Raw genomic sequence first — 27563 nt, forward strand, 5'->3', positions numbered from 1 at the left:
CTAGAGAATTTTGCATGACCTAGGGAGCTTGTACCTTATTATATAAGCTTTTGGAGTAGAAGAATAATATGCTTTGCTCTGTGTAAGAGGAAGATAACCAAGGCATTTGTGAATGTGCAGATGAATTAAAGAGATGAGAGAATGGAGGCAGAGAGACCAATTAAGCTTCAAGAAGAAGAAAAGAAAAGAAGAAAAATTAGCTTTGTTGCTAGTAACAGAGAAAAGGGGCCTGGTTAATGAAAAAATAAGCTTACAGAAGCCAAAAAGATTTGACTATAAAGCCAGGCAGGGGGGATGCACATGGGAAAGGGGATAAAATTCTTTGAAAAGTACATACTTGGATTACTTTCTTCTGGCCCACTTTGTACAGGGCTTCAGTGTAGAGAGCAAAGGGAAGAGCGACACCAGAGGAGGCTGGAAATGGTCATGGGTCAGATCATTCCCATGTAGGCATGTTGAGGATTTGGGATGTTTTTCTATAAGCAGTGGAAGCCCATTGCAAGGATTTTAGCAGGAGAGTGAGATGATCAGCCTCCTCCCTTAATCCTATCCATCCCTATTCTGGCTAGATTCCATAATACATTACTTTCTCTTCAACTTGTTATCCTTCTCTCAAATCCTTCCTACAAAGCATACACTATCTGGTCCTATGCACTGACTGAGTAAAATAAAGTAATTACCAGCTTGATTCTCCTATAAATCCATTGTCTTCAACACCACCTTGCTGTAACAATGCTCAGGATTCTTTCAGTGTTTTCTTAGTTATCTCTTTCTCTTATTCTCCACAATGCATATGTCAAATTATTCTATTCTTCTCAGATGTTCTTCCCCACAATTTACTCCTTCACACTAAGCAGATAACTTTATCTCTTACTTCAAAGAGAAATATAGAAGCCGTTAGACAGAAGCTTTCTCAACTTGTTGCCACCACTATCTACAAACTTACCTGCACCCACACCAACTTTATCAGTTAAGAAACTGCAAATGCCAGAAAGCACAACAGCAGTTTAAACTATAAGAGTTTGTATTTTCTCACGTAAAAAGCTTGGGGCTAGAGACTAGAGGTGAATGATGAGGATTCAGTACAGTAATTGGGAGGCTGGGACAGGAGTACAAAAAATAAATAAATAAAAGCTTCACTGGCCATCATAACAGGAGCTCAGTAGTTGCTGCTGCTATTATTTTCTTCTTTAATCATCGGAGTAGTCCAAAGTCATAAAGAGTATCAGTAGACAAGTTGTAACTAGAACTCAGATTTCCTGATCTAATATGCTTTGACAACCCTAATGAGGATAATGTTTTTGGCTTAGGAGACCAGTGAATATTTAATTCCTCATAAACCATTTTCCCTGTGGCTCCTTGCACATTGAATCAGTGGCAATCATTTCTTCGGGGAAGGCATAATCCACCTAGAGAAAAGGATCTTCGCTCAGTTTGGAATCTCACAGTGAACCTTCTTGAGTCCCTTGTGAGACAATTGTCTTGAAATTCAGGCTTTTTGAAAGGGAAAGGAGGTATCTAAATTTCAAAAGTGGGGACTTCCCTGGTGGTCCAGTGGTAAAGAATCTGCCTTACAATGCAGGGGATGTGGGTTCCATCCCTGGTCAGGGAATTAAGATCCCACATGCCACAGGGCAGCTAATCCTGCATGCCACTACTACTGAGCTCGAGTGCCTCAACTAGAGCCCACGTGCTGCAAACTACAGAACCCACACACCCTGGAGCCTGCGCGCCACAACTAGAGAGAGAAAATCCGCATGCCACAGCTAGAGAGAAGCCCGTGCACCACAGCAAAGAGCCCGCGCGCTGCAATGAGAGATCCCGCGTGCCACAACTAACACCCGACGCAGCCAAAAAAAAAAAAAAAAAAATCTTAAAAAAAAAAGTTTCAAAAGTGTCCCTTTATAAACCAAGGGGAAATTTTAGTTATTTGAAAATAAAGTTAATCCTCTATTAAAAAAGGAACATAATGGAGAAAGGATGGAGGATATGATCCAGGAGAAGTCCCATTGTATGAAAAGTAGAAAGTGCTGGGGAAAGAGTTAAGGGGTGTGTGTGAGAGACAAGTGAGCAAGAGATGAGACAGTGTCATTTACTCACAGTGCAACTCTGTGGCTTGATAGTTTGGAAGAAGTTTGGGAACTTCACTGGCCAAGAGGTTGAAAGCCTCTGAGGAAAACCCTGTGCTAACAGGGGGTGGCCACAGAAGCATAAAAATTGTGTCATGGTGTTTTAGGCAGAATAGTAGCTGGTGCATATGGCAGAAGAGATATAGAAGTTCCTGAGCAACTCTGAGGAGATGAAAGGGTAATTTAGAGATAAGCGTTAATATATTGATACTTGCCAGGAAGTCACAGCAGAGGAAATCTCAGTAGAGGTCTCTGTTCAAAGGAACATAATAGTGGTAGCTGTGAGTGGGCAACTCCAAGTCAAGATCCAGATGGAAGATATTGCTAAGGTTCAGAGGATTTGCTGCATCAGTGAAAAATCAGTGTAGGTAGCCTGGTCAGCAGAAGGAGATGGCTGAGCTTCTTGAGAGCCATCATCCTGCATTGCCCGTGCCAAGAGATCAGACAAAAAAACACCAGTTTTAGCAGTGATCACAGTAAACATATGGACAAATGCCCAGTGCTCAGGTGAGGCAAGCTATGCGTCAACCACCCATTATCTGGGTGCCAGGAAAGAAGGACAACGTGTAGACCAGATGATACTCCCACTGTGCTATTGCTGAGATATTATATAAACTTCTGTGCCCAGATCTCGAAAGATGAGAGGGGAAGAGAAAGAATAAGAGGAGAAAAACCTTGAACAATTGAGCATTAATCTCCCGAGAGACTGGGTTTATCTTAAACTGTTTTACCATTAATTGGGAAAACCTGAGTTTTTCACTTCCCCCCCTTTTTCTATTTTGTATTTTGAAAAATCTCAAACCAGCAAAGAGGTTGAAAGATTTTTACAATGAACACTCTTATTCTTTCACCAACATTCATCAATTTTTAACATTTTGTCTTAATTGATTGATCTACCTATGTACCTACATACTTATCTATTATGTACTAATTTTTTTGCCTAAGCATTTGAAAACAAGTTGCAGACATCATGGCATTCATATCTAAATATTAGGTTTAACCTTACGAAATTCCTAATACTTAGTCATTTTTGTATTTTCATCTTAATACTTCAGTATGCATCTCCTAAGAATAAGGACGTTCTCCTATATAACAACAATACTACCAACACACATAAGCAAATCACATTAATTCAGTAATATCTAATATACAGTCCATATTTAACTTTTTTAGTTGTCCAAAATGTCTATTATAGGTGATTCACTTTCCCCACCCTGATCCAGGATCCAGTTGCATTTGGTATTTACGCCTCTTTAGTCCCCTTGTCTTTTCATGACATTGACTTTTATATTAAAAAAAAAAAAAAGTCCAGGACAGTGTCTTATAGAATTGCACATTTTGGTTTTATCTGACTTGCTTCCCTATGATTAGATTTAGGTTAAACATTTTTTACAAGAAAACTACATAGGTGATGTTGTGTACTTCTTATTGAGTCCCATCAGGAGGCACATGACACATAGTTCAACTATGTGATGCTAAGTTTGATTATTTCGTTGATTAATGTGGTGACCACACAAACTCTCCATTATAAAGATACATTTTTCCCTTTTCAATCAATAACTAATATACAGGATAATATATAAGAATATCACGTTCCCAACAAGCTTTTATCCAAAGGCTTTAGCATCCATCGATGATCCTTAGTTATTATATGGGAAGTTTGCCAAATGATTATTTTCTAATTCTATCATTTCTTCTACACTCACTAGCTCAATTCTTCTGAAAAAAAAAAAAAAAAGCTAAAATTCTCTCTTTTGGATATCACTATGGATTCCTAAATTTTATTCTATTTTATTCAATGTATTATAATCCATTATCATCCTTATATATATATTTTGAAGCTCAAATTTTCATGTATTTAAGCAGTAGGCAACCACTTCAAGCTGGCTCATTTGTCCTTTTGTCATGACCTCACTGGTCTTTGAGCACTTCCTTGCTTTCTGGCACATCAAGATGTTCCAGGTTCACCTAGTACTTTGTCTGCTACAGACCTGGAGTTGTTTCTCCAAGGATCTCTGTCTCTGTCTTGTGGACAATGGTATTTAGAAACCAAGATCTGGGTGACAATTGTGTTCATTGCTATAGAGTGCACTGCTTCTAGGCCCCATAAGGAGCTCCAGAACATGTCTGAGTGTTGGTGTGAAAATTTAACTCTCACCCAACCCAATAGCCATATAATTAACTTATTAGACTTATTCCGATTACCCACACAGGAATAAGAGTGTTATTTTAAAAGGTAAATTAGATCATATTTTCCCTGGCTTAAAATCATCATGTACTAAATTTCAGCCACATTGATCTTCCTTTAGTTGCTCTAATGCAGTAGTGTCTGGAGGTGATCAAGATGGGCCATTTTCAAAAATCTTACCCTTTAAAACTTTCAAAATTTTGTGTATATTTTATAATGTATATATGTATTACTACAATAGTACACACAATGTAAATATAACCCAATAAATATGGTTGGAGGTGGGCGAGCAATTTTTTTTTTTAATCAGTAATTGATGAGATGCCTATCAGTTTGGAATTTGGGAACCACTGCTGTAATCCAGAATTTCCTACTGGCGTCTTTGGATGTGCTGTTTCCATGAGGAATTTACAGGTTAATTCTGTCTCCTCTGTAAAACTGTAAATACCATGAATGCATGGACCATGCTGTTTTATTTCTCCATTGTATACCCAATCACCTAGAACATGACTGGCACATAATATTACTCAATACATTACAAATGTCAGAGAGAATAAACAGAAATAGAAGAGAATGGAAAATACAGTTTGGTTCACTGTCAAAAATCTCTCTAAAACATTTATTTATTTTGTATGCCATTTATTTTGCATGCAAACTGCTCACTCGCATATGGAGGAATCCGTTGGTTGACTGGTAGACTCAGTAAAGGAAAAATGTTATAAACAGAATTATAATGGAGGGGGTTACTGCAGACAACTCGAGAACATTTTTGGGGTAAAGTGATTACTTGGAAGGTAGCAGAGGTCAGACTGAACATTCTGTCCTTGAACAGGCCAACTGGAGTATCAAAACAATTTTAGTTGTTTATATATATTCCATAAAATCTTGAGAGTTTGAGTGTGGATCATACACAGCAGACTATCTCTATGTCATGTCTGACTATCCTGCCATACATGCACTGCTTTACTCAGGCCAGGTCTGTGCCATTTCCCCCAGGGGAACTTCTGGGTAATTTGGGCAGAGACCTAGCTTTAGGATTTCTTAGCCTTCCCAAATGCCTTCTTTTGTTTCTTGTGGGTTTCTGTGGGGTTGAACTCTCTTAAGTATACACTTCATTGTGGGTACAATAAAGCTCCCTATTAATTAACTCCCTTTCAGAAGGACATAGTTCTAGAGGTTAGGTAACAACTGGGAAACTGAAGTTAGCAAAATTAAATTTTCTTCTGCATAGATATAGCATGATATCTTCAATTGCTAGTAGTGACAGCAGTATCATGGATAAGGCAGGTATCTCTGTAGGACAGGTTTGGTCTGAAAGTAGTAAAGTGTTAAGGGATCTTTTTGAGAAGGTTTTGTCTGAGAAACCTAGAGTTTACATTTAAGTGCCTAAATGATGTCTCTGAATTTCATGTCTTTCTGTGCAATTCAAACATGCAGAAGTGAAATCACATTTCTTAAGGTCAGGGTCATCAATGGAAGAATTAGAATGAGGTAAAGGGACAAAGATTCTATAAACTCTCACTCCAGGACTCTCCATCTAAATTCAGGTGAAATTTTATTTAATGAATATCTATATATCTATTATATATATAGTGAATATCATATATATCTATTATAATGATCAGAGAGAAAGGGAAGAAGTGTTATTTAATGTCTCACGTATCCATAATGGTGTGTTAGATGGGGTAGGAAGCCAGCCTCAGTTTTCCCACTCCTTCACATGTTGATTTTCAGTATATAAGCACTATAGGAATCTTTTTTAGTGCACCAGTTGGACTATCCCCCTGTCTTCCCACCATCTTTTCTCTTTTTACCTTTCTTGAGCTCTAGTCACGTAATGGCAGTTTCCCTTAAAACCTCAGCTGAGGTGAGTATTATGATTTTTTTGATATGTAAAGTTTTAAAATACTAGTTTTTTTTTTTTTCAATAATGGGGCAAGTTTGGATTCTTTTGATATTTTTTGGTATTAACATGATTAAAACCCGTGGGGACTTTTGTTTCCCCTTTTCATTTTCTCTAAACTACAGTAGTTAATTTATGGATAGACATTCAGTATAAAATATTTCAGCCAAAAATACTCTTCTGAGGGTTATAATTTCAACCTTTTTACTGCAATTGCAGTAACACACAATTAATGACAATCATACTTTTGTAATATGAATTATATTTTCACTTTGGTCTTTAGTATAATTTGTATGACAAGTTCATTTTCCCTGTTGAGCTCACTTGATACTTCCACCCAAGGAACATGTATTCCTTGCCTCCATTCTGATTATCTTACTCTATAAGCAGTCTTGACAGGGCTGGAATAATCTAAGAAGAATGACTATACTATGTATAACTAAAGTTACCATTTTAGCACCATGACTATTTTTTGAAAGGATTCATTCAAAACCTTCCTATAAAGGGAAATAGAGTTTAGGCCAGTTTTGTCCTTGTCACCATCATCATCATCAATACTTTGTCATCATTATCAAATAAAATGTATAGATTTGCTCATGCCCAGCAGAATCACATATGACTTAAAAATTATTTGATTTGCTGTGGTCATTCTCATTGATGGCTCTAAGGACAGCCAGACATTTAGAAGCACCAATCTCTGCAATCTATCTTTAGAAATCATGATTAAGTGGACACAAAGCCTTGATAACCTCTAATTCTAAGGGTATGTAGACACCAACAGAATCAGATTAGATCCAAGGATTCGGTTCAGTACCTGTTCTTTGGTGATAAAACTCAGTTGATGGGATGTGAAAACAGATACACAGCCCATAAGCTGTATATTACTGGCAGTTTTGTTCTGTTAAGCCTGCCTTGTTTTGCTTTGTTTTATGTTAACCAACATCAAAAAGGATATTTTACCTGGGAATCTGGATTCCTGACTCCTCTTAAAAAATCAGAATCCTTATAACCTGAGGTTTCCATTCCCACAAGGCAACCTGCAGCTCTCATGTGCTCTCAACTCCCCGAAGTCCCTACCCCTCACTCAATAAAGCCTACATATTTATACTGCTTGTGTGATGTATTTTGCTTTACTGATCCCTACAGGCATTCTATTTGAACCCTTAAACAAAAGCATGCACTGTGGGCTACCCAGGGCCTGAGTGGTTGTGACTGCAGTTTCTCTGGGTCTGTTTCCTAATCTGTTCCATTGAGCTCAATAAATCTCTTTTGATCGTCTTCTGTGATAGTTGTGGCCCTCAATTAAGAAAATGCACATAAAAATACTTTGAAGTTCTACAAGTTAATCATATCCACGTACAAAAAATAGACATAGTTTGTCAACTAAAATTTTGAGTTCCCTCTGCTGAGAATAGTATTGGCATCATGGAAGGAATAAATAGAAGAAAGGAAACTATCTCTGGTCTGAGGCAGAAATATTCTATTTCATAGGCAGCTGGTGTCATGGGATGAGGCTGGTGTTGAGTTAGAAGAGCTGCACAGAAGTCCTGGAAGCTGTGCACAAATAATTGCACCTCCAGGAACCTCATGTCCCCATCTATAAAACGTGGAAGACAGGACCTGCCCTCTGAACTCACAGGTTTGTGGTCAGGATCAAATGAAATAAAGTACGTGAAAGTAATGAATAAACTGTGAGACATTATCTTAATATAGGCAATAATTAGTACTTAGTGATAAAATATGAACGCATAAAATAAACTAAGAATGTTTACAAGCCTACTATTTACACATCTTAAGAGTTTGAAAAGGTTTTGAATTAAATCAGAGACAGCTTTTCGGAAGAGGAAATTTTGATTGAGTCTTATTTCTAGCTATGCAACTGAGAATGGGCCTATTTTGCTAATTAAAATAAGCTTGCTATTTGCGCACCTTTGTTGTAAGAGGAATTGGGTATTTCACATTTTCTTCAGATTACTTACTTCAATATAATACATTGTATAAAGTTAAATTTAGAAAGAGTGCAAAAAGTAACGTGATGATTTTGTGACTAAAAAATCTCGGGATATTTATTAGAGCTGGAAGGAATCTTTGAGATGATATTTTACAAATCAGGAAGCAGAAGAACAGAGGGATTAAATGACTTGTGTAAATTCTCAGAGCTATGAAGATGCAGGGCTAGAACTCAAACCCAGGGGTTCGGACTCCAGTGTTCTTACTGGGGCACCGCATCAACGTGGGGCAATTTCTGGCTAATGGTACTGAATTCAATCACTGGATGTTTAGATAATCAGATTAGGTTGGGAATGTAGGCGGAGGAAAGGAGACGTGTTGATAAGATCGCTGTGAATTAGAAAGCGGGTTTTGGGGAAACCTCAGCTCCTGTAAAGAAAAAAATCAATTGGCACCTTCCCGCATACATACTGGTAATCTCCTCCCCACACTACCCCTTCCGCCATTCTTTTAAAGCCCGGTTACTACCTTTACATTCTCAGACGGGTCAAACTTTTGCATGACCTTGCTGTTCCGGGACACTGGTGAGATTCCTTCTCTGATCAGCACGCTAGAGGAGGACAGCTCCTCCCGGATAATGAAAACTTTCCAAACTCACAATCAGAGCGAGAAAGAACGCGGCCACTGGAACAAAAGTTTCTACTGGAGGCCAAGGAATCACTCCTCCCCTCCTAATTCCTCCGACTTGAACTTTCTTTCCTGTTTTTCCACAGCCCCAAGGGACCTGTCCTGAGTTTTCTCTATTAAGAGGTTTAGGGCCTGGGACTTCCCTGGTAGCACAGTGGTTAAGTCCGCCTGCCAGTGCAGGGGACACGCGTTCGATCCCTAGTCTGGGAGGATCCCACATGCCGCGGAGCAACTAAGCCCCAGCGCCACAGCTTACTGAGCCTGCGCTCTGGAGCCCGCGAGCCACAACTACTGAAGCCCTCGCGCTCTAGGGCCTGTGCTCGGCAACAAGAGAAGCCACCGCAATGAGAAGCGCGAGCACCGCAGCCAAGAGTGCCCCCCCCCCCCAATCGCCACAACCAGAGAAAGCCCACGTGCAGCAACCAGGACCCAATTGCAGCCACAAATAAATGAATAAAATAAATAAATTTAAAAAAAAAAAGAGGTTTAGGGCCTGAACTAGGTCATTTTTCCAGGTGACTATCGCTGGGCTGCCTGTGGAACTTAATTTCTCTCCTCTCTACCAGTATCCAGTTTCCCTCTTCCCTTCTCGGTTCCGGAGGGGCAGAGGCATCGGCGCGTCCCGGGGCGTATCGCCCGCTTGGAATTCGGGCTCAGCGCCCGAGAGCAGCTTTGTGCGGAGGACGGCGGCGGGGCCGGGTCGCGAGTGCGGGCGCCGGCACTCCTGCAGTTGGCCGGAGTTCTCGTTGGCTTACGGAGACGGGTGTCTTTCGCCGGCCCACCCCGCCGCCCACAGCGCGCCCTGCCGCCTGGGGTGGGGGTGGGGGCGGGGCGGGGGCTTCGGAGGCCTGGAGGCAGGCAGAATGCGGGCGCCGTTAGAGTCGGGCTGCCTGGCCTTCTCCGCCCGGACCGCAGATGGCTGCGGGCCCCCCACTTCCTCCAGCAGACCCCCGCTGCCGCTACCGCCGCCTTCCCCAGCAGCGGCTGCCGGATGACAGCGCCGTCACTGGTTGGATTGGAGCTGGCGGCTCAGACGGGACACCCGGGGTAGGGAGTGGGGGAGGGAGGGTGCAGGAAAGAGGGAGGTCAGCGCTGGGCGGGCACTCGGGGAGCCCAGCGCTGCCCCCTCCAGCAGCAGGGGCAGCACAGCAGCGTCCACAGCCGCCGCCGCCGCCGCAGCGGCCCCAGCAGCGCGAGCGCGAGCCTCGCAGCGCGGCGCGGCAGAGAGCAGAGGGGCGGCGGCGCCGGCCCCAACCGAGCCGAGCCGAGCCGAGCGCGCAGCCGGGCCGCCGCCGCCGCCGCCGCCGCCTCGCAGATGCCATCACAGCAACAAAGAGCTTGCTGAGCTGAGAGCCGCGGCGAGAGCTCGCCTAGGAGCCACGGCGCCGGCTCCCGGAGCTGGGCGGCAGCAGAAGGAAACGCTCCGGGGGAGGGGAGGGGGCAGAAGATGGCCAAGAAGAGAAAGCCCCCCAGCATCAAGGGTGAGTTCTGCTCCATTCTCGCCTCGCCCCGTCCCACCTCCCACCGCGGTCCGCTCCTCTGGCTGGCCTGTTTACACTCAGGCTCGGCCAAGTGAAAAGCTGCCTGCTGGGGAAGAGTTTTCCTTCTCTGGGAGGTGGGGAGACCTCAACACTGCTGCACCTCCCTTTGCCTCCGGGGAGACTCCGATAGGAGTTTGTCCCCTTTTTGTAACCTGGGGAAACCTGAAGACTCTCTCACCCCACCGCTTTCCTACTCCACAAGCTTGGGTATCTGTTGCACCTTACTCCCTCAGGGCAGTGGGGAGAGAGGCGACTCTCGGCTCCCAGGGTCTTAACCTTTTCGGAATCAGGCCGTGTGTGTGTGTGTGTGTGTGTGTGTGTGTGTGTGTGTGTGTATAGAAAGAGTTAGTTTTTCATGGTCTCTGCTATTCCTTCCTTCCAACCTCCCTCCTCCCTCCGTCCTTTCATCCCAGGGTGACAAGTTCTGCATCCATTTTCCCAACCTGCATCCTCAGGAGGAGAGAGGAGCTGTCTGGCCCTTCTTTTCCCCGATGGTCAAGGGGACTCGCTACGGGCCGGGTCCCCGCAGCCTATTTCCCCCTTCCCGACCTGTCGAGGCGGGCAGTGACTCATGCTGAGCAGGGCCCCTGTTGCTCCTTTGGAACCAGGGCTTCTAAAGTTGGAAAGTTCCGGGGGGGGGGGCGGTGCGGGAGAGGCGCTGGCAGGGAGAACGAGGACGAGCTTGCTGCTGGGGTGACTTAAGGCATCGCGGCGTTGTCGGGAGCTGGACTCGGGAGGGAGCCTCCTGGGCGGCATCGGGCGGGGGGCGGGGGGGTGCGGCCGTCCCCAGGACGCGCATAGCGCAGCGCGGCGCGCGGGGAGCAGGTGCAGCGGCCGCCGGCGGTCGCAGCGCGGACTCGCAGAGGTCGACGCTCGCCGGCTTCCTAGCGCTCCGGCTCTCCCGCTGGGGAGCCAGCAGTGGCCGAGAGGCTGTTTGCAGCACTGCAGAGAGGTGGAAGCCAGCTCGACACCATGCGCGGTGAGGAAGGCTGTGCCGGGGAACTGGACCTGAGCTTGGTGGGGAGGAGGAATGAGCGGCGTTTGAAGTTGGATTTCGACCCAATGGGCCTCATGGCCCGAGAGGCGGAGATTTATTGCTCCTTGGGGTTATATAAAATAGGACCACACTCTGAGATGCGAGGGTGTGTACTATTGAAAATATCGTCTTGGTTTACAGAGCGCGCCAGGCTTTGGCTGGCTTCTTGCTTTTTTCCCGAAGTCTTGCTTGTGGGAGCTTAGCTCCACTCTAGAGGTCACTAGGGGGACACAACTTTATCTTGGTGCTTCAGCTTGCTTTTTAATTGCCCCGGAGTACTCAGATCACTTATTGGAAAGGGTTTCAAACCATGATCCTCAATCTTTTGGAAGATGTTACTACGAAACACCCGGGATTTTCTGCTAGAAACTATAATATATGTAAAATAATTTTATTACAGTGTATTTCCTTAAAAATAACACATCTCCTGTAAAATAGAAGAGGCCTTAAACCTGATTTTTTCTCTCCCAATGAATTAGTACATGTTTATAGTGGTAGACGACTAAAGAAAGAATGAGAGAATATATTCATCTACCAACAGTTTCCTTATCATAATATCAAAGAATTAGTGTGAATCCAGATTGACAGGGTGCATTAGCTGCACTTTTGGTTCGCTCCTTTTTTATGGAACCATATGGCACCACGAATGAAACAGGAGGATTGGTTTTCAGCACTGCTGATGTGGCTGTCCATTGGCAGAAATACATTACATACCCACCCCGAACCTTGCAGATTGTAAATGGTCCGTGAAGAGTGGAAAAAATTTTCCAGTTTTCCAGTACATGCTACCTGGAGACAATCTTACCCTGAGATTAATCTTGGTAGAAGTGCAAAAAGATACAAACGAGACCAAATTAATGAGACGTGAACTAGTATAACAGTTTGATGAAACATATCTCATTACTAACCCCCCCCCCAAAAAAAAAACACTAAGAAGTTTTTGATTTGTAAGCCAAGACAGGATTGTGTGTATTTTCTTAAATTTAACTTGACAGTGAAATAATTGAAGAACAGCAATTAATAGAGTTTTGTCATTTAAGTGTTAAGAGTTCTTCTGGAGGAGTTAATAACCAAGCTTTCCTAGGAAATGGGGTCTCGAGAAATTTTATTGTAGTTCTTTAAAAATAAAGTTTTCTCATACTACATGTTCTATTTAAAAGTAATGTTATTTGGCTCTTATTGACTTATGTTTTTTTCTCTCTCGACTAATGTTGAGTTTCTTTCTTTTTTTAACCAGATTATTCAATATTTCTTAGACGGAAAGATACCTTTAAAAAAATCCTTGGAGTTTCCCTTTAGCAAAGCACAATTAACTGTGATATTTTATAGATAACAAAAGCAAGCCCAGGAAGTTGGAATCCATTAACTTGTCTCAATTTTGCCTTTTAAGAGGAGAGCTCTACAAAAGCATCCAACTGCAGCCTTGCTGAACTGCTCTCAGACGTCTGCTTCTAAGCTGCAACCGACTAATCTGGGACTGCCTGGTAGAAAACAAAATTGCTAAATGTTCGGGGTTTTTTGTTTGTTTTGTTTTTCTTTGGTGGGCTGGGGTGGGCTTTGCTCTATAATAAGCTATAGGTTTAGCAACATTCCAGGCTGTGTTGGTTATCCTTTTAGGAGAGCTGTTTCTCTGCTTAGCTACATTGCATGCAGGGAGAGATCATTTGTTAGACCCCGTGACAGGCAAGTTGCTCATTGGCTTCTGAAATCCTAACAATAGATCCTACATATCTAGAACAGCTAGAAATTGGCCAAAGGGAAATGCAGTTTCTTAACATTGACAGAAGAATAAGATGAGTTGGCAGTATTTCTCAAGGGATACTAGCTTTCATTTGTGACACCTCATTAAAGGACAGCTTTTCAAAAAGGCAAATAGAATATTTATCAATCCAATATTTATAATGTTTTAATGAAAAGAAATGCTGTAGTCCATTATCAATAAATGTCATAGAATCACAAGTTAGTTACATTGGTTATAGTGCTATTAACAGCCCCCCCCGCCCCTGACTTCCAGTATTAGTCCAACAAGGATTTCTCACTCAGTTACTTAAGTTTAAAGGTTAAGTTATGCTTGGATTCATCTATTCATGCATTCATTCAGCAATATTTATTTGCCACTGAATATGTACTAGGTTCTGTGCAAAACATTAGGGATGCAGTGATGAACATGATAGACAGTGAAGGGTACATTGAAAGAGGGGGCTGGAAAGGCCAGGTAAACAAATACATAAATAAGAAAATTTCACAGTGATTAATGTCATGAATAAAATAAAACAGGATGATATGCTAGAAAGTGTGAGGTTACTTTAGGTTGTCTGAAGAGATGACATTTTAGTTGGGAACCAAATGATGAAGAGTAATTTGCATGCCAAGAACTGGAACATAGCACTGCAGGCCTTAAGGCAGGAATGAGCTTGCAGCTTGGCACGTTCAAATACAGAAGGATGGCCAGTTAGGCTGGAGTGTAGTGGGTGAGGTAGAGACGGGTAGGGAGAGGCCGGGGTTTTTTTTTGTCCCTAAACAGGAGTGTAGATTTTATTTTAAGTTCAGTGAGAAGCCAATTGGATACTCATTAGATGTTTAGGGTTACATTCCTATCCTTGAGGATGATTTCAGGGAGAGCAGCTTTCCTACATCAACTCCCTAGGCCAAGTAAAGCTACCTAATGGACTTCATTTTTCTAAAAGGTCTCGTTCTATTGAAGCATTCCTTCATATTATTCACCAAAATACCTGCAATATTTTGGGCTGGGATGTTGATAGCATTTCTAGGAATCTCTGCTTAAGAAAACAATTCTAAAGAGAATGAGGACTAATTCAACATTTTAGTAAAGATTCTTAGGGTGGCCATCCTCCCCATTCCCCCTGCCAGCAAGCCTCCCAAAGCAAGCAAATCTTAGGAAAAACATATTGTAATGGTAGAAGGGAGGGGTATAAAGAGTCTGGAACATTACTGTGCAGTAGGCGGAATGTGGAAGGCAGCACGAGGGCCTCCTAGGTAACGGAAAGGGGTCCATGAAAGAGGAGTGATGCTGGGAGAGGGGATGTGAGAAAGCCTCTAAAACAACATCAGCCAATTCATGATTTTGCCAAGAGAAGCGGAAGCCTGATGTGAGAGTGTTCTAAGAGAAACACTCTAATTCAAACACAAAGGAAGTTCAAATCAGGGTACCTTTATGCTCTTGACTGATTTTTACTTGTGAAGCATTTATAACAATAAAAGCACACAGGCTTTTAGAAGATCTCTTTGATTTTACTTATTCATTATTAGATTGTTCTTATGGATTATAAACCTCACAGATGAAAACGCCTGAAAAAAATTAATGATAAAAACTGCCATTTGTTGGAGGTAGCTGCTTGACATCTAGTTAGCAGGCAAATTACACTCTTGAGTTTCTGTCTTGCTGTGGAGATGTTGGCAGGGGGCGAAATGGGGTCTGTGGGATGATTTTCTGCCCCCTAAGCATTTGTGCCTAGAAGGTGCCATGATATTTAGGGGAGATGTAAATAATAATTTTAAAACCCTCCACTGCCTCTCCCACCTCCAAACTGTCTACTTCTTTGCCAGCGATTAATAATAAAAAATATATTAAGAATTTTTGTAGCTTCAGGACTTTGTGTAGTCCCCTCCCCCTCTTTCTTTGTACTCTAAGGGACTCTGTTGAGACTAGCAAGAATGGTAGTACTTCAGGGATTATGTGACTAAAAATGGATCTGGTCCTTAGTGATACTGTAACACAATATGTTTATGACATCAGAGTTTTTTCATAGCACTGAGAGTCATAGTATGTTAGAAGGAAGCCTCAATGTTTATAGCGTTTGTGGAGCAATGCTATAGGAAGAGGTGAGTGATGCTGTGAAATATGAATAGTCTATATCTAAGGAATTTGGTCAAGTTTATTATTTGTAAATACATATTATATATAAGTCAAGATATGTCTATATATATAGACATATATGTAGAGAGAGACACATATACAGACATATCTTGATATATATTTAAACTAGAGCTCAGTTCCCAATTTATATTCAGATTTCACTATACACGTGAGTGTGATCATATCTGCATTTTACCTATAAGGAAACTGAGACACAAAGACATTAGGTACTTTCTTGAGGTCTAAGAATAAATTATGTACTGTGGATAAAGGCATAACCAAGCCCCATGACTGTCTCCCCTTTGCCTACATTCAGCATTTTAATATCTATTCACTTTCCTCAAGGTCTACCAAGTCTAACGTGGAAAGGTAGATAAACTTTTTTTTCCTGCTGAATCAAGAGGATGATATACTTTCCTCAGAAGTGTCACAACTTTATTGTTTGTGATCCACTTTTAAAATTAGAAATACATTGCTAACAAAAAGTAGGCTAGCTGCTCACAGATGCTAAGGTGATATTGTACAGAGGTTTTAGGGCTCTCTAGAGATGGGGAGGCAAGACAAGGTGAACAAATGTTCTCATTTTTTGAAGTGGTGTAAGTGGGAAAAGATGGCATCTGGGTCACCTCTGAGGTAGATTCAAATTATTTTGCCGTTCACACGGTAAGCCATTTGACTGCTGTGGTAGCCTGCCTTTAAGATGGCTTCAATGTTCTTTGCCTACTGGTGTTCACACCCTTACGTACTCCACTCCCACACTGAATTGGGGCTGACCTGTGTGACCTGTAGAGTATGGTGGAAGGCTATGTTGTACGTAAAGGCATTGTGGCTTCTGCCTTGCTCTTGTACATCTGCTGCTCTCTTATATTGCTTACTTTTGGGAAAACACTCAAGCATTCCTGTGGAGAGGCCCCTGTGGGAAGGAACTGAGGCCTCCCGCTAAGAGCCAGCTCCAGCTTGCCAGCCTTGTGTGTGATCTACCTTAGAAACAGACGCTCTAGCCCAGCTAAGCCTTCAGGTTGCTGAAGACCTTGACAAGGGCAGTTGGAATAGGTTAAAGAGAGAATAGGAGGAGGAGAATTAGAGACAGCAGAGTCAACTCTTTTGAGGGTTTTTTTTCCAAAGGGAGCAAAGCGATGGTGCTGTGGCTGCAAGCAGGCGTAGACATTGAAAAAAAATTTTTTTTAAGATGGGAAAAATAATGGCAGTTTTTGTTCCTTGTTTTTGGTCACCATTTGCTTTGTGAGGTGGTCTTTAACCTCTCTTTCACTATTTTAGATTTTGTCTGCTTTCTAGAACAGTTTCCTGGGGAGGTAAGGAGGAATTAGTGTTGCAGTGATTTTATGTCACTTAGTTATAAGGTTGTTTCTTTTTTGTCTTTATTTTATTTCTCTAAATATATTCTCTTTAATGGATTTCCTGACAAAATATTTAATAAAATATACCACAATCGGAGAAAGTTCCCACGAGAGGACATTTTGCCAGTCATCATGTTGCTGACTATAGCAGTCCATTCTGTCAGCTAGAAAGCTCGGAAGGGACTAAAGAAAAGTTTAAAATATTTTGTGTAGGGGCTGGCCTAGTGGTTCTTGACCAGAGGCAATTTTGCAGCATCTGAAGACATTTTTGATTGTCATTACTGGGGTGATGCTTGCTATTGGTTTCTAGAGGGTGCTGCTTAACATTCTCTAGTGTCCAGGATGGCCCACAAAACAAAGAATTATCTGGTTCAAATTGTCAGTAGTGCCGAGGTTGAGAAATTCTGGGCTAGCCCCAGCATTTTTTGATTCTTCCAGAGAGAAGCTAGGAACCCAAAAGAGGCAGCTTTACCTATCCCATTGTTCTACGTTTAGACGGAGGCACAGCTTTTTAACAAATAATTAGGGTTCAAAATAAAGACAGTTCCTTTGTTTGCCTTTGCTTTCTCTCCCCACTCCCTTCTCCTCCCTTCTGTTGGTTCCCATCGTATGTTACTGTGTTTATAAACTTGGGTTGTTTCCCATGAGGGCAACATGACATTAGAGGGACATTAAAGTCACGGTAAAAAATCCCTAGTTCAGTTGGAGAACCACAATGTCACTTTGCTGATTCCTATTCTGCATCTGTCTGTCAATTTTGTGAAAGAAAAGATCAAGAATAGGATGATTTGTTATGTTCTAGCTCTTTAATGAGAAAGGATGGGTGGCCTCCCAGCCATCTTTTCTGTGGCTTCTCTTGGCCATTAGGACTTCAGAGGAGAGCTGCACTCTTAATAGCTCTACTGTCAAGGTGTGTGTTACCTGACAAGGAAGACTCCGAACAAAGTCAGGAATGGTCCTAAGTACTTGTTGAGTGACAATTTTCCTGTAGGGTGAAAAATTTTAAATCCAGTTTTATAAAAAGCAATTCAAAATTTATGTATTTAAAAAACTTGAAGGACAGGTTCTTTATGTACATTTTGTAGTTCACTGGATTGTGTTTCACTGTCCAAATCCAGAGACAAAAATAAGATTTTTAAATTGACATTAAAATTTTATAAAAAGTGTATTATCACTCTAGGTTTGCCTTACAAAAAAATTCAAAAGTCATTTTCAAATTAGCCTATGATTATATACATTTTGTAAGTATTAGTTTAAAAATATCGAGTTATAAAATGAGAAAAAACTACAAAAGCTACTTAATAGACATTCATACTTCACAAATTCTGGTATTAACAGTATCTTTCACTTTGAGTTAAGCTCTTTTTTTCTTTTTAGCCACTGTTCTTATCCTCTTATTCACACTTATTTTGTTTGGCTGCACAAAAATGTCATCACATTCTTTTCCCATGGCAGTGACGTTGATTCTGCTGATTTAACACCTTTACTGTAGTGAAAGAATATCTGTGACTAAACAAGAACCATTATGTTGTTTAAAAGAATCTTTGGTCATAAATAAATGTGTCCAGGGATATCTTAGCTATGTGAGGTAGGACAGACTTGAAGTTATAAAGAATAGCATCGGAATCCATCCCTTCCCTTATCCTTGTTAACCATTAAGAAAGTCTTACACTAAAAGGTATACTTTGTAAAACTTTATGGTAATTCTGCATTGAATAATTATCACACTTCTCACATATAGACTTTATTTAGTAATCTATAGAAACAACACAAAGACAAAAAGACATAGGCTTCACATGCCTAATTCTAAGGTCAAGACTGGTTATGTTTTAACCTCTGTAAATTCTCACTGCCTGATTCTGAATCAATGCCTTAAGTATGATGAAGAATAAGCAAATTAGTAGATTATACATAAGTTTATATGGGTCAAGAGAGGCATGTAACCTATTTAAACTATTTGGTAAACAAACCATTCTCAAGTTTTTGGCAGCATTAAATGGTAGAAAAGTATATTAATTAGAAATAACTTACTAAAACAAGCCTTTGAGGAATTTTAATGGTAATATTTTTAGCTCATTGCTTATATTGTATTAAAGGACTAGAATATCTTTTGAATATTTAGAACATTCATGAATCTAGACTTCTTTTCATTCAGTTGGTCCTATTTAGTGTGGTTTTATGCTGCATCTTGTATTTCTGAAAACTGGGTTTTTGTCTGTATTGAGGCTGAAGAACCTTGAGAACTGCCACTGGCAAACCCGCGGCTCAGAAATCATCAAGAAGACCATTGGGGTGGGAAGGAGGTTAGATTGTGTCCTTGAGTAACTTTAGGGGGGGGCGCTCTTTATGAGGGATTTCCTGAATAAACACGTAGTCTTTTCATTCCTTTAGATATGCTAAAATTTTTCTTGTAATCAAGAAAAAGCTATCTTGAGATAGCTCTTTATTTAGGTCGTTATTTTGGCCACGTAGAAGTGCTTTTGCTGATTTGTGTTTGGCTGTCGTAATGCTGACTGGCATTGAGAAACTTGACATCATATTAAGTTCAAGGATGTTATTTCTCATGCTGATCGCTATTTTATGACGTATCTGCATTATGAGTACCTGATGAAGATGTTTCTCTGAAATGTCACTAGCTAACAATAGACAAAGTAAGTCATGAAACTCATTGAGTTTCCCAATGTTAGGTAGACAGTTAGGAAGCTCAAAATTGGAATGAGCCCACTTCTTTCATAAGACTATGGGATCATAAATTATGCATCTGTGGATTAATTTTGTTTTTCATACCCTTATTCTTCTTTCCTCTCGTTGTCTCTATACGCTTTGTTTTGTTGAATTGTATGTAGTTTTATAAACTACTTTAAATCTTCTTAGAAACAAGATGAATTGTAAACAAATTAATATTGGCTAAGACTAAACTTATAGAAATTAAATAATCTACTCAAAGTTATAAACTAGTAATTTGCAGAGCGTGCATTTAAACCTAGATGTAGCCCCAATCATTCTATTTTTTTTTTTTTAACGTACGATAGAACGTTGAAGCAAAGGATCCTATTTTCCTAACCCAACTTCTCATTTGCAGGTTACCACTAGTTTTTGTTCATATATAATTTTCCATAGTTGAGATTTTATTTAACGTCACCTTTATCCACCTGTTGCACAAGCGGAGAATCTGGAGTTAGCCTTGACTCTCTTTTACAGGCCTCTGCTCAACCCTGAATAAATCGGTCATTACTATTGATCCTAATCTTAACCGCCACTGCCACAGATATAATTCAGCACTCATCATGTCTAGTATGGATTAGAACCACCTATACACTAAAGGGTCTCTTTGCATTAGGCCTAAATCACCTCTAATTTATTTTTCACACTGTTGCAAATATGATACTCCCGACAGGCAAATCTGATCATTTCACAATCCTAAAATAAAGTAATGGCTCTCCATTAACTCTACCCAGGATAAAAATCAAAATTCCATAGCAAGGTATACCAGACTTTCTAGGATCTGACCCATGGTTACCCTTCCTGCTTTATCTCTCACCCCTTCTCACATCCATCCTAAACTTAATGACCCTACCATTCCAATACTGGGGACCACACACATTCTTTTATGCTCCTCTGCCTTTGTGATGCTGTGTGTGTGTGTGTGTGTGTGTGTGTGTGTGTGTGTGTGTGTAATGCTGAAAATTCCTTTTTATCCTTCAAACCTCAGCACAAATGTGCCTACTTTCTTTTTCAAACTTTCATCACCATCTTCCCCTCTGACACTCCCTACGAGCACAGTTAAGTTCTTCCTCTTTGATGCTCCCGTTACATCTTCCACATACATCTATTAGTGCCCCTATATTGATTTAAAATGTTGAGTTTACTTGTCCATCTCGTTTCTCAGTCCTCCTGTGGGTCTTTAGTCCTACCACTGCCCTGAAGCAAAAGGAGCAAGAAGCCTGACAGGAAATCAGTCAGTGGCTTAACATCCCAGGGTCAAAGTATCACTGTAGTTTACTCCGCCTCCCATTGTTCTGGTGAATTATAGTTCAGCTTTAGGACAGCCAGTCTATGCTTCATGCCTGAGAGAACAGTGCCCTATGCCCAAGCCAGTCTGCTAGAAACTTTCTGTTTTTTTCCTAGGACTGCTTCCAATTTTTCTGCATCCTGGATTAATTTTCCTGGATCAAACCTGGCTCTGTGTAGGCTGTCATGTGTCTGGAGTTGGACCTGAGTTTAATGGGATTGAGGCAAGGGGGGTTTGCCATGTGCCTATTTGTTGTCCTCTCCTGTAGGTCTCTTCATAGATACCTACCACTAGGCTATGAGCGCCTTGAGGGTCCTGATTGTGTGATATTTATCCTTTAATCCAAAATGTCTAGTATAAATGAATATATTATTGAATGAATCAAGCATATATATTTCTATATTTTTATTCATTCTCTATAATTTTAATGTTTGATAATATTTAATTGCATTGCTTTAATTTAACTAGCATAACTGACTGAATTTTCTGGGTTTTCTTTGCAAATATAATGGTGTAATGAGCATTTGTGTGTATATGTTTACTGTGTTGAACTACCTCTTTAGGTTAAAGAGCCTCAGTAGAGTCTAGAGCCTCAGTAGAGTCTTTTAGATCTGAGTCTAAAAGTTAAGTGTGGCCCATGAAAGAGGAAGTAAATTTGTTATTAGTATATCCAGGGACTTGGACTGATTGGATATTAGAAGATTTGAGGTTAGCTCTAACTCATAATAGTACTGTCTTGTAATAACATTATAAATTCTCAGAAAGTTAGCTATAAAGTTAAATCTTGGGTCAGATATGTAATAATTGCTCGAGTTCTAAGAAAAAAGGTACCGAAGTGATACTAAATTATCTTCCTTTAACTGGAAATCCTAAGGTCTATATTTCAAGTATTCATTTTTCTGTTCTATTCTTTCTTTATTGATGGTACATTTTCACATGAATATGAAATTAAGCTGTAAACATCTTGAAAGTAGAGACTACTAAATCTTTCTCTTGGTGCCTAGCACTTAGTAAGTGTTCAATAATAATTTGTCAAATGAATATATGGGTGAAATTTAAGATGCAGTCCTTCTAAAATTAAGCACATGAGTGGAAGAATATACTGGTGCGCCCCCCTGAACTGAAACCCATAAACCCATAGATATAGCTTAGAGCAGGTATTGCTTCTTCCTGTAGTAGGAAGAGTTCCCAGACCATATCTTAGTAATCTATAACATGAATATATTTCTGGATAATCAGGAATTGACTATTACTGTTTGTCTTACTTCAAAATTTCAAGTAGGGAAAGGCTCAACTCATTGAATGTCTTTTATTATAGAAAAATGTTGGTTCCATGATCCACAGGGAACAAGTAACTTATGGGTCAGAGCCTTTGAGATGCTTTTGAAACATTGACATCTGGTATGCTTGGACAGGAAAATTCTGATTGAAAAATGTAGACAATGGGATGGGTGGTGAGTAAAGTTTGAAAGGCTGCCTTTAGGCAGTGTTTTTTCCAGAGGATACATCACTCTCACCTAGAAATAGTCTTTAGTTAGTTCCTAATAAATGACTTTTCTACATTCAGAATCTTTAAATCTCACTGCTCTAGAATTGCATACCTGGAAAGATATTTTCTCTTTCCTCCCTCCCTTCCTCCCTTCCTCCTTCCCTCCCTTCCTTCCTTTGTTATAAGTATTTTCTTATTTTGGGTTAGTCTTGTTTAACAAAAAGTAATTTATTAAAGATGATTTTATTAAAAACTGCTGATATTTAATATCAAATATAATTGTAAGGATTGGCAAATGAATTTATATATTTGTGTTCACTTTATATGTTTCACTGAAATTTGGGGCAAAATATTATACCTTGAAAAACAAACTTGTTAGGTTATTATTAAAACTGTGAGTTTAATAATCTTTTTTACTAAAGTGATTTAAAAGAAAAAGGTACCATAGTCCCTCTACCTGTTTCTGTTGCATTACAACTTTCTTCCAAGGTATAAAACCTTTATAATTGTTAACTCAGTAATCTTCAAGAGGTAGGGAAGGTTTGCGGATGTAATTTTTCTCATTTCTAAAGATGAGGAAGCATAGAGTCTTTGTTGCTTACTGTCAATTTACATATCACTTGATCATTTCATTATAATTTTTTGGCTGTGCTGAGCAGCTTGCGGGATCTCAGTTCCCTCACCAGGGATTGAACCCGGACCAAGGCAGTGAAAGTGCCGGATCCTAACCACTAGACCACCAGGGAACTCCCATTTCATTACAATTTTGAATGTCATTTTACATTTGACATATGGACACTTTTAAAAGATTGACCTATGAATGAAATACTATTAAGACTGAAATTCAGCTTTTCTAACCTTTAGTCCTATTATTTTTCTACCCTGGGCAGTCAGGTATTATGCTACAAGATGAGAAAAATTCTATCTTTTAACATTTCTTTTCATTTGGAGACACTAATGACATTTGGATATGGCTTAGAAGACCCTAATGCTGTATTTAAACATGTTCTTTTTTTCCCCTTTTGGAACTTTATTTTATTTCAATTTCTCAAAAGCTGATATATTTCCATCTATGATGTCAGTTTTTCTTACCTTTCATATTGATTGTGAAATTTGTGCGACTGGGGTTCAGTTTAAAAAAAAAATAACGTAACTTGAAATAGTCATCCTTATAAAAGTCTAAAATGCTGAGATATTGAATAGTTTCCAACCAATTTCTGATTAGCAAGCTGTGACATGTAGTTAGAAGTCATTAGAGTTAAAGCTATGAGTTAAAGCTCTATGTTATATATGTTAAAAGTGGGAGAGACTTTAGAAATGGTTTAGCTTAATTCCTTTTGCAGATGAGTAAACTTAGGCTCAGGGAGGTTAGATTACTTTTCCACAGTTACACAGCCAGAAATTGGGCAAGCTTGGATTGAAATTCGGATCTGGCTTTTAGTCCGATGTTGCTTTTCACCACATGCTCTGAAATTGGCTCTATTGTCTATGGATGGCATGGCAGATGGAGCAACAGAGGTCTTCCATTTATGACCTGGAATTAGAGTATTGTTTTGAGTGTGAGTGGTGTATGTGTGTGCGCACATGCGCAGTTCCTTCAAACTTAGTGTTAATAGAAGAAAGTGCTTTAATTTTTCTTACTTATGCCTTGAGTCTTAACTTGAAACTGTGTCTGACAGTCCTCCTTGTCAGTATTTACGTGTTCTTATACCTCCTTGGGGTTTCACGTGTTATAGCATTTATCAAACTGTATTTTAATTGCACGTATATCTGTCTTTCTTCCCCACTAGACAGTAAATATCATGCCTTGTTCACAGGTGTACCTTTGATGGCGGTTAGCACAATGCCTTGCTCGCACTTAGTGCTCCACAATTATTTGTTGAGGAAGTAAATGAATAAATATTTTAAAAAAAGGAAACATTATGGAGTAGGTATAGGGATTGGATATCCTACTGTAGAAAGTATAACCTCATATCTCAATTCAGTTTCCTATCATGCCTGGTCACATGTTCGCAAAATGAATATTCTTAACATTTTTAACAATATCTTCCCAGAGCCTACCCCCTTTCTTTTTTTCTGGACTTTGAGGCCAGAAATATGTGTTCAAATCCCAGCTCTGTGATCTTGGGCAGGTTACTTAACCTTTTTGAACTTCACTTTCCTTATCTGAAAAACAGAGACAATATCTTACCTTATAAGTAAGTACCTTACAGGACTATTGTGAGGATCAAATAACATAACAAATGGCAAAGTATATACCATCATGTTTGTGTAGTAGTTATTGAATAAATGCTCATTTCATTCCCCTTTCCCTTTTCCTTCTTCACTCTCTCCTTCCTTCCTTCCTCTCTCCCTCCTTCCCTCCCTCCCTTCCTTCTTTCTCCTACTTTCCCTTTTCTGGAAATGAGAACTACAGAAAGTTAGAAGCATAGTCAAAACTTTTTCTTACAGCAAAGGTGCTCTACCCAGTAAATCACCCTCAGCCTCAAGCTTGCCTCCAGGTCAGCCTCTGTTTTCTCACACTTCTTTTTCTCTGCCGCATTTGTATCTACAGCTGACCAGGTTTACCTTCTGTTTCCCACGTTGGCGTGCCCGAAATCAATTATTCTGCCATATTGGTCAACATGCATTTGGTAGCAAGGTAGCAGAAAAGAGAGTGGGTACAGACAGGGAAATCTGGGAGTGCCCGAGACAGTAAAAACACCAAGAGTTTGTGCAGATTGCAGATGGTTGTTCCAGGAGCAGAGTCTTTGGAATGACATTCAGGGCTCGTTTAAAAAGAAGGGGAAGGTCACAGCTGTTTGTTTTTCTTGCTCCTGACTGTTAAGGATGCTGCTTCATTATCTTCCCATCAGGTTATTTTGCAAAATATTTCTAACCAAGATTAGAATTAATATTTAAACAGGCCTAGTCTGAAAAAGAAGAGCTGAGCCACGTAACTGAATGAAGGAAAATGATAAAAATAAGTTAAATTATTATCAAAACAATATCTGAAGGAGAGAGTTCTCCTGACACAGGCAATCTTGTGTAGGCACAGAAAGTGAGCTATCAGGAGCAATCCGTGGTTGAATAGCTACTGGTGAGGTTCAGATTAGATAACGGATCAGCTGGCCCAGAGTTAAGAAGGTCTTCAAGAGTGTCTGGTTCAGAGTGAGACTGTATGTTATTTCTAATCCCACTAACTAGCTGAGTGACCTTGAGCCCTAGGTTGCAAAATGCTGTCTGTGAAACAGTTATCTCCTTGTAAATTGTTGCTATTGATGTTCTTTCTCTGGTTTAAGGCCAAACTTTTGTTTAGGAGGGTGGTGGGAGAATTTAGGAGCCCTGCTTAATCAGCTCACTTGGATTCCTCTAATGCTGAGTTTCTCAATGTAGCCACTTTTGACATTTGGGGCTGGATAATTCTTTGTTACGGAGGCTGCCCTGGGCACTGTAGGATGTTTAGCAGCATCCTGAACCCTACCCACTAAAGGATAGTAGGATCTTCTCCAGTTGTGATAGACAAAAATGTCTCCTAACAGCCAGATGTCTTCTGGAGATACTTCCTCCCCCTTTTTGAGAACCACTGCTCTGATGAAAGAGAGGTGAAAAGGAGATGGTTGTCTATATACCTCTAGACTTTCCCATAAAAGTCCATGGAATTACCATGAGAGTTAAAAAAAATAAATAAAATTGATTCCAAACTGAGTTTTCGACCATTTTGTTGAATGTCTGCCAGCACTGTGCTAGGCTCTGTGGGTACATAGGTAAGCAAGACTTGGTCTCTAACTTCGTGGCGCTTGCTTTCTACTAAAGGGAGGAAGTAATGCGTTACCAGTTCATTTCCATACAAAAGTGTTAACTGCAGTGATACATCTCAACTCAATAAAAGGTGCAATGGGATATACCTTCCCATCCCCACCGCCACCTCCCCCCCCCCCACCAGGGGCAAGTTGTCAGTTAAGGCTTCATTGAGAAAGTAGTAACCATATGAGACTATATTTCAAGTCATCCAACAAAATCAATCTCACTGACATCTAAACTATAAAATTTTGATACTGTATTTTCTGCCTATTGTTTCTTTTTATTTCATATGTACATCATTTTTAAGATATGATTAATGTTTCTCTAATGCAGTGTTTCCTGGAGTTTTATCCTTGGACCAGCATCATCAGCATCACCTAGGAATTTGCTAGAAATGCAAATTCTTAGGCTCTGCCTCAGACCTACTGAATCAGAAATTCTGGGGATAGGGCTCAGCGATCTGTTTTTACAAGTTTCCCACCCCTCATTAAAATCATGCTGAAGTTTGAGAACCACCACTTTAATAATTCACTGATTATTATTATTGTTATTATTTTTTTGGCTGCGCCATGCGGCTTGTGGAATCTTAGTTCCCCGACCAGGGATCAAACCTGGGGCCCGGTAGTGAAAGTGCCAAGTCCTAAACACTGGCCCGCCAGGGAATTCCCCTTTGATTATTTCTTAAACGTGTCTTATAAAATAACTTTTATAAATATATATAAGATAATATTTTAAACAAGCAGGATATAATCTACATACTTATATGAATTAAGCATGTACTCAGTACCTTTATACATGATCTCATTTAATCCCAATAACAGCCCTAAGAGGGAGCTTAGTATATAGTTCTCAGACCTGGGGTAGTCTCCAAATACCTGTGAAGCTTAAATGCATTTGTTCAGGTCTTGTCTCAGACCTACTGAATCAGAAATTACTGTACAGGGTTTCTAATATGTACTGTGATTGAGAATCACTAAAGTATTTGTATATTTTACATACATGACTGGGGGTTCTGACATAGGAAGAGGCTGAACAAATATTTCATTATTTGCTCAGCAAATACGTATTGACATTGAATGATTTCTGAGACTGTCTGACTTCAAGGACTGTGCTCCTAACCATTCAGGTAAATTCTATTTATGGGATCTATCAGAAAAAAATGCTTTTTTAAAGACAGAGAAAGCCAGTATTTGCAAGGTGATTTACAGTTCCTTTACTAAGCGTACAACTTTGCTATGTTATTATCATTGCTGTTCTACAAATTAGGAAACCAAGGCTGAGTAAGATTAAGCGATTTGCCAAAAATTACTCAGCCAGCAAGACCTAGGGCCAAGAGTGTGGATCTAGGTTTTTCGACTCTGAACGTTAGCTTTTCTCATGATTACTTAACTGTATATTTATGAATAGAATTAGAGTATGGAAGCTAGTTATGTGACATTGCAGGATTACTTACCTTATTGATAATTAAATTTACTTAGAAATTGTAGAAAAAAACAAAGCTAACATAGTATCTGTGGTTGGATTTCATTTCCCTAAAGCTTAAAGAAAGTGTCAATGAATTATCCATCTTCTAAATATGAGGACTCTAGCTTTTCTAATTAATAGATATA

The 27563-nt window shown here is 40.1% G+C and overlaps 1 protein-coding gene across 2 annotated transcripts in view; it reads left to right on the forward strand.

Annotated features, from left to right (window-relative positions):
- Window positions 1–9950: 9950 nt before the first annotated feature.
- SLC44A5 (solute carrier family 44 member 5) overlaps window positions 9951–27563 on the forward strand; it is a 361866-nt gene continuing 344253 nt past the window's right edge. The window contains exon 1 of one of the 2 annotated variants that reach the window (XM_082419856.1): window positions 9951–10338. In XM_082419856.1, coding sequence (XP_082275982.1) covers window positions 10305–10338 — 34 coding nt within the window. In that variant the 5' untranslated portion in view covers window positions 9951–10304. The remainder of the gene's footprint in view (window positions 10339–27563) is intronic. The other variant, XM_082419857.1, reaches the window with a different exon arrangement.

Source organism: Balaenoptera physalus (genome assembly GCF_965194825.1).
Source record: "Balaenoptera physalus genome assembly, chromosome: 1".
NCBI lineage: Eukaryota > Metazoa > Chordata > Mammalia > Artiodactyla > Balaenopteridae > Balaenoptera > Balaenoptera physalus.